Source organism: Nerophis lumbriciformis, linkage group LG26, assembly GCF_033978685.3.
Source record: "Nerophis lumbriciformis linkage group LG26, RoL_Nlum_v2.1, whole genome shotgun sequence".
NCBI lineage: Eukaryota > Metazoa > Chordata > Actinopteri > Syngnathiformes > Syngnathidae > Nerophis > Nerophis lumbriciformis.
In genome coordinates, this window is record NC_084573.2 from 6,561,053 (window position 1) to 6,569,472 (window position 8,420).

An 8,420-nucleotide genomic window follows, 5' to 3' on the forward strand; every position below is an offset into this window, starting at 1 on the left:
ATGCTACCTCAGTAGAAGCATTTAAGTCCCATCTTAAAACTCATTTGTATACTCTAGCCTTTAAATAGCCCCCCTGTTAGACCAGTTGATCTGCCGTTTCTTTTCTTTTCTCCTCTGCTCCCCTTTTCCTTGAGGGGGGGGGGCACAGGTCCGGTGGCCATGGATGAAGTGCTGGCTGTCCAGAGTCGGGACCCGGGGTGGACCGCTCGCCTGTGCATCGGCTGGGAACATCTCTGCGCTGCTGACCCGTCTCCGCTCGGGATGGTGTCCTGCTGGCCCCACTATGGACTGGACTCTTACTATTATGTTGGATCCACTATGGACTGGACTCTCACAATATTATGTCAGACCCACTCGACATCCATTGCTTTCGGTCTCCCCTAGAGGGGGGGGGGGGGGGTTACCCACATATGCGGTCCTCTCCAAGGTTTCTCATAGTCATTCACATCGACGTCCCACTGGGGTGAGTTTTTCCTTGCCCGTATGTGGGCTTTGTACCGAGGATGTCGTTGTGGCTTGTGCAGCCCTTTGAGACACTTGTGATTTAGGGCTATATAAATAAAGATTGATTGATTGATTGATTGATAGAGTAGATTATTTAGAACACACTAACATATTATTTATTAATTCGGGTTTATTGAAATTACTGGAGCTAGTAAAGTTACAGACATTATGTGTCATGTTTAAGTAAAACATTACCAGCAAATTTACAAAAAATGTTTGTCATCACTTGTGAGAATGAAGAGCATAAAAGAAAAGGTCATTCCAACATCAGTATTCAAGGACAACTTTAAAACAAATGTGCATATCAGTGGTGGGGGTTAAACTATGGAATTCTCTTTACAATGAGATAAAAGATTGTAAAAATATATTCCAATTGAAAAAATATATAAAGACAGAACAATAAGATCATATGGACAGCCATAAGTGTTTACATTTTGCTTTATATTTATTAATTCACTTCATGGGGGGGGGGGGGCGTCTCGCCGTGGAGTTTACAATTACGGTAGCACAATTAGCCCCGAACGGGCTAACATCACCACTAACGTGTTACACGTCTGATTCGCCCAGCGACTCTCTGTCGGAGTATCAGCGCTGGGGTCCAGTGCATCACACTTTTGTATTGTCACTCGGTTCTTCGGCGGAGTGCTTTGGAAGCTACCGGACTGCTCGTCTTCCCCGCCTGGACTGTTTACAACGGGGGCGGGGGCGGGAGCGAGCGAGCGAGGCAGGGACGGAGGGAGGAAGAGCGTGTGCGGGTGTCATGGAAAAGCGACAAAATGTTACTCTGCTTGCATCACGCAAGTGACGTCAATGCATACTTGCCAACCTTGAGACCTCCGAATTCGGGAGATGGGTGGGGGAGGTGTTGAGGTGTGTGTGGGGGGGTTGAGGTGGGCGGGGTTGGGGGTAGCGGGGGTGTTTTTGTAGCCCGGAAGAGTTAGGGCTGCAAAGGATTCTGGGTATTTGTTCTGTTGTGTTTATGTTGTGTTACGGTGTGCGGATGTTCTCCTGAAAGGTGTTTGTCATTCTTGTTTGGTGTGAGTTCACAGTGTGGCGCATATTTGTAACAGTGTTAAAAAATAAATGAAATACAATATGACCACCCTCAGTGTGACATGTATGGCTGTTCCTCAAGTATGTCTTGCAATAACTGGCGTGTGTCTGCAGGAGCCTCATGCAACATGTGTCTGGGCCGGCACGCTGTTAGTATGGAGAAAAAGATGATGCGGTGACAGTTTCTAGAGGACACTAAAGGCAGTGCCATCACGGCAGCCCTTGATATTGTTGAGAGCTTTATTCCACACCGTGATTGGTAGATTCTTTCAGCTCCGCACACAACGCTGTCAAGCGCCATTCATTTAAAACTGGCGGGCCGCGCTAACATTAAACTTTCATAATAAGGTGGTGACCGCAAAATAACGTCTCGCGGGCCGCGTGTTTGAGACCCCTGCTTTACATGTACTAAAGAAATATAGATTATAGTATGAACTGGTCCGAAATCTCCGGGAGGGACAAACACGCCGCTCCCTACAACATTATTCACAGGGGGAAAAAACAAGCCTTTTCACTAGAGATGGACAATATGGCCTAAAATCTATAAATGTTAAAACGGGTTACAACGGCTTCTAATTTAGTTGCTGACATATGCGGTAAACATCCATTTTGTACCGTTTGTCTTTCTTGGAGTCGCGGGGGTGGGTGGAGCCTATACCAGCGGCAATCGGGGTACACCCTGCAAATGTCGCCAGGAACATATTTGTCTATTCATCGTTTTCAGTTGTATTTCCAGTTTAATCTACTTGTTAATTTACAGATAGACAGACAACATTCACACACTAGGGACCATTTAGTGTTGCCAATCAACCTAACCCCAGGTGCATGTCTTTTTTTTTTGGGGGGGGGTATAACAAATAAAATCTCTTCTAATTATGCATTACTTCTGACGGGCGTTGTGTTTGTCCTACTCTGTTCAGCGGTACTTGAACGCACCATAAAAACACCTGGTCTCTGTCCCTCTGAGGAAAGATGGATCATCATAATTCCATGCTAAGAGAGCGCAGCTTGTACTTAGTAGGTTAGTAACTCAGACAGTAATGTGTTCATAGAACTTTAGATTGGGGTCTGTTGTTTTAATGTTAGCATTTAAGCTAGCGAGCTGGCACCAGTAAATCCGCCGTGAGTTTATCAAAGTGCAGTTCTCAATCTCAAAAACGATGCATATTAATCCGGGAGAGTTTTGATACCAATGTCCTTGACCCAGCCACACACAAAGAAGTTGTACACATCCATGCTTTTACAAGTTTTCATCTGTTTTGTGGTGTAAAATGTCTGGAGCACAACGATAGTTCGGGAACTACATCGACAAATAATTCTTGATATCACTCAACAAATCTTTTTTTTTATATAAAGTATCGGGATCTATTCCATTGCATTGTTGTTTTTTTGGCTCGTATCTTGTTTATGCAGGAAGATTTAAGCCTTTTTTGTACTCATATACAAACCCCGTTTCCACATGAGTTGGGAAATTGTGTTAGATGTAAATATAAACGGAATACAATGATTTTCAAATCATTTTCAACCCATATTCAATTGAATGCACTACAAAGACAACATATTTGATGTTCAAACTCATAAACTTTATTTTTTTTTGCAAATAATAATTAACTTAGAATTTCACGGCTGCAACACGTGCCAAAGTAGTTGGGAAAGGGTATGTTCACCACTGTGTTACATGGCCTTTCCTTTTAACAACACTCAGTAAACGTTTGGGAACTGAGGAGACACATTTTTGAAGCTTCTCAGGTGGAATTCTTTCCCATTCTTGCTTGATGTACAGCTTAAGTTGTTCAACAGTCCGGGGGTCTCCGTTGTGGTATTTTAGGCTTCATAGTGCGCCACACATTTTCAATGGGAGACAGGTCTGGACTATAGGCAGGCCAGTCTAGTACCAGCACTCTTTTATTATGAAGCCACATTGATGTAACACGTGGCTTGGCATTGTCTTGCTGAAATAAGCAGGGGCGTCCATGGTAACGTTGCTTGGATCGCAACATATGTTGCTCCAAAACCTGTATGTACCTTTCAGCATTAATAGCACCTTCACAGATGTTTAAGTTACCCATGTCTTGGGCACTAATACACCCCCATACCATCACAGATGCTGGCTTTTCAACTTTGCGCCTATAACAATCCGGATGGTTCTTTTCCTCTTTGGTCCGGAGGACACGACGTCCACAGTTTCCAAAAACAATTTGAAATGTGGACTCGTCAGACCACAGAACATTTTTCCACTTTGTATCAGTCCATCTTAGATGAGCTCAGGCCCAGCGAAGCCGACGACGTTTCTGGGTGGTTTTCGCCTTGCATAGGAGAGTTTTAACTTGCACTTACAGATGTAGCGACCAACTGCAGTTACTGACAGTGGGTTTCTGAAGTGTTCCTGAGCCCATGTGGTGATATCGTTTACACACTGATGTCGCTTGTTGATGCAGTACAGCCTGAGGGATCGAAGGTCACGGGCTTAGCTGCTTCCGTGCAGTGATTTCTCCAGATTCTCTGAACCCTTTAATGATATTAAGGACAGTAGATGGTGAAATCCCTAAATTCCTTGCAATAGCTGGTTGAGAAAGGTTTTTCTTAAACTGTTCAACAATTTGCTCACGCATTTGTTGACAAAGTGGTGACCCTCGCCCCATCCTTGTTTGTGAATGACTGAGCATTTCATGGAATCTACTTTTATACCAAATCATGGCACCCACCTGTTCCCAATTTGCCTGTTCACCTGTGGGATGTTCCAAATAAGTGTTTGATGAGCATTCCTCAACTTTATCAGTATTTATCGCCACCTTTCCCAACTTCTTTGTCACGTGTTGCTGGCATCAAATTCTAAAGTTAATGATTATTTGCAACAAAAAAAAATGTTTATCAGTTTGAACATCAAATATGTTGTCTTTGTAGCATATTCAACTGAATATGGGTTGAAAATGATTTGCAAATCATTGTATTCCGTTTATATTTACATCTAACACAATTTCCCAACTCATATGGAAACGGGGTTTGTAGTTTGCGCGCTGCTTGTTGTACAACCGCCATCTTGGCCTGGTTGACCACCACTGGTTTTCACTTCCGGGAAGAAGTCACGTGACGGAATACAAGCAATAGAGCAAAGACTGTGAATACTCTTGTACTTTCAGCTGATTAGTTTATGCATTTATTTTAAATAAAAATATTGTTAATTTATTTTTTAAAACCTTTGAAAGACGTGATTTTGATAGAATTTAAGACATTCTAAGGCCTTAAATTCAAATGATTAGATTTAAGTCTTAAAGTCTATGAACATGAACCGATGAAGTCTACTTGGATGAGAGACCAAACGTCTTCTAAGACAAAGTGAGCAGTCCAGTTGTGATGGACTGAATGCCCTGAGAATAAAATGATATGTGCTTACTTGGACTGTGATGAAGCTGTGAGGACTCAGGTGGTTTGTCTTCATGGTCTTCAGTCTTCACAGAGACAACAGTCAGTGGAAACTTGGTGAGATCAGCCTCCTCCTGCCCTAGAAGACACTCTTCCTCCTGAGTGATCCACACTTCCTCCTCTTCCTCTTTAATGTGGGGGGGCTGCTGGACGTCTGTTGGGTAAATAAGTAAATAAAGATTAAGAGAAAAGAGAAATAGTTTTTGACTGACACTGTTATTTACACAATGAGATTAGTTGTGTTCTTTTGTGTGTTGTGTTGAAAGTGTGTAGCAAAACAACCAATAAAAACATCAGAAACATGGTATTTTACGGACTATAGAGCACACCAAGTATAAGCCGCACCCACTAAATTTTAGAAGAAAAAAAATATTTTTCCATATATTAGCCGCACTGGACTATGAGCAGCAGATATGTTTCGAAATGAGTTACAGTATATACACATAACTATTTCGTCAATGTTTATTTACATACCTTAAATGTTTCCAAACGGTGTCTGTAACACAGCAGTAAAACGGCTGATCAAACAAAACAGAAGTCATCGTCATGGACCCACTCGCTGCGGAAGCTAGCTCTCCAATCAGCTAAACAGACTGAATAACTCCACGGTGACGTTTTGCTGAATTTACCGAGGAATTTGTGGAATTGAAACAATACAAAAATAATGCCATCGTAAGTTAATTTATACTAACACAGACACAAGAAAATGTGTTAGCATAGTAGCTAATGCTAATGCCTCCTTACATCGCGTCAGCAGCACGCACAAATATGCATGAAAACACTCCGACAGACGTCACACATGGGACGGTTTAGTAAGTAATAATTGTTTTTGTTATATTGTAAAACTTACAATAGTTGCTTGGAGTGATTAAATGAAGCAAAAACGCTATTCGTATAATAATTCTGTATGATGGACGGTATTTATATTATTCACATGTGAATAATGCTGTATAATAGACTGTATTTATATTATTCACATGTGAATAATGCTGTATAATAGAATGTATTTATATTATTTAAATGTGAATAATGCTGTATAATAGACTGTATTTATATTATTCACATGTGAATAATGCTGTATAATACTGTATTTATATTATTCACATGTGAATAATGCTCTATAATAGAATGTATTTATATTATTTAAATGTGAATAATGCTGTATAATAGACTGTATTTATATTATTCACATGTGAATAATGCTGTATAATAGACTGTATTTATATTATTCACATGTGAAAAATGCTGTATAATAGAATGTATTTATATTATTTAAATGTCAATAATGCTGTATAATAGACTGTATTTATATTATTCACATGTGAATAATGCTGTATAATAGACTGTATTTATATTATTCACATGTGAATAATGCTGTATAATAGACTGTATTTATATTATTCACATGTGAATAATGCTGTATAATAGACTGTATTTATATTATTCACATGTGAATAATGCTGTATAATAGAATGTATTTATATTATTTAAATGTGAATAATGCTGTATAATAGACTGTATTTATATTATTCACATGTGAATAATGCTGTATAATAGACTGTATTTATATTATTCACATGTGAATAATGCTGTATAGTATTTATTGTCTATTGTGAGCGAACTGTGGTGCTGAATTTCCCCCAGGGATCAATAAAGTACTTTCTATTCTATCTATTCTATGTAGGTCAGAATCAGGAAGTGAAATTAGCCATGAAACTATGAATTATTTTGATTACAATGTAAAATATATTTGTTGACTGTGTGAGTTTTGTGTAAACATGTTGATACACATTGTTACACACTGAGAGGAACATCAACCTCTCATAAATATTGTGTGTCTGAAACTGTCTCGTTTTCGTCCCCAAAAGACAATTCATCTTCCTATAGACAATATATTTAAGAATAGTGTTAATTAATAAATATGACGTTAGTAAAGATGTGAGAGTAAGAAGTAAACAAACCTGTTCTGTGTAACACAACTTGATGTTTCTTGAAAACAGCGTCCAGTAGTTGATGTTGTCGATCCTTCTCCTCTTTTGTTGGACAAAGTTCCTCCTCGTACTCTGCTATCGTTCTTTCGCACATTTTCACACAATCACAACACTTTACACTCACACTTGATCTCTGCTTAGCGATGTGTTTTCATCACTTCCGCCTCTCTTTGTTAGCAGCTAACACGCTAAGCTAACTAGCGAGCTCAGCTAGCGCGGTAAGCGTCAAAATGCGCTCGGACTAATGTATCCGGATACAAACAAATATCAACGATGTTTACTCTATTAAACGACATATATGTGTGCATGTACGCACTGATGAAGAAAACAGAAGTATAACGACCACAATAACGTCTTGTACGCCAAACGCCATCCTGTTCTTCTTCTTCTTCCTGTTTTGTACGGTGGCCGGCGTTACAGTATTATACCGCCATCTGTCGGTAATGTTAGGGTACCACAATTGACGCAGTTGAGTTTTTTGATTGATTGAGACTTTTATTAGTAGATCGCACAGTGAAGTACATATTCCGTACAATTGACCACTAAATGGTAACACCCCAATAAGTTTTTCAACTTGTTTAAGTCGGGGTCCACGTTAATCAATTCATGGTACAAATATATACTATCAGATATATACTATCAGCATAATACAGTCTTCACACAAGTTAATCATCAGAGTATATACATTGAATTATTTACATTATTTACAATCCGGGGAGGTGGGATGTAGTGGGTGGAGGGTGCTAGTCTAGGGTTGTAGTTGCCTGGAGGTGTTCTTTTAGTGCGGTTTTTAAGGAGGATAGAGATGCCCTTTCTTTTATACCTGTTGGGAGTGCATTCCATATTGATGTGGCATAGAAGGAGAATGAGTTAAGACCTTTGTTAGATCGGAATCTGAGTTTAACGTGGTTAGTGGAGCTCCCCCTGGTGTTGTGGTTATGGTGGTCATTTACGTTAAGGAAGTAATTTGACATGTACTTCGGTATCAGGGATGTGTAGCAAATTTTTTAGACTAGGCTCAGTGCAAGTTGTTTCACTCTGTCCTCCACCCTGAGCCAGCCCACTTTGGAGAAGTGGGTAGGAGTGAGGCGTAGTCAACTGCGGAACGGACGTTCGTCAACCTGTGTAAATTACAGACATGACATTAAAGGCCTACTGAAATGCGATTTTCTTATTTAAACGGGGACAGCAGGTCCATTCTATGTGTCATACTTGATCATTTCGCGATATTGCCATATTTTTGCTGAAAGGATTTAGTAGAGAACATCGACGATAAAGTTTGCAACTTTTGGTCGCTGATAAAAAAGCCTTGCCTGTACCGAAAGTAGCAGACGAGTAGCGTGACGTCACAGGTTGTGGAGCTCCTCACATCTGCACATTGTTTACAATCATGGCCACCAGCAGCGAGAGCGATTCGGACCGAGAAAGCGACGATTTCCCCATTAATTT

General features: G+C 40.1%; 1 protein-coding gene across 2 annotated transcripts in view; it reads right to left on the reverse strand.

Moving 5' to 3' along the window:
* The window catches only part of LOC133623977 (uncharacterized), a 72,442-nt gene extending 65,070 nt beyond the window's left edge, over window positions 1–7,372 (reverse strand). For both annotated transcript variants that reach the window (XM_072916177.1, XM_061987531.2), the window contains exons 1-2: window positions 6,942–7,372; window positions 4,952–5,134 (exon numbers count right to left, since the gene is read on the reverse strand). In XM_072916177.1, coding sequence (XP_072772278.1) covers window positions 4,952–5,134; window positions 6,942–7,065 — 307 coding nt within the window. In that variant the 5' untranslated portion in view covers window positions 7,066–7,372. The remainder of the gene's footprint in view (window positions 1–4,951; window positions 5,135–6,941) is intronic.
* Between the last annotated feature and the right edge of the window lie 1,048 nt (window positions 7,373–8,420).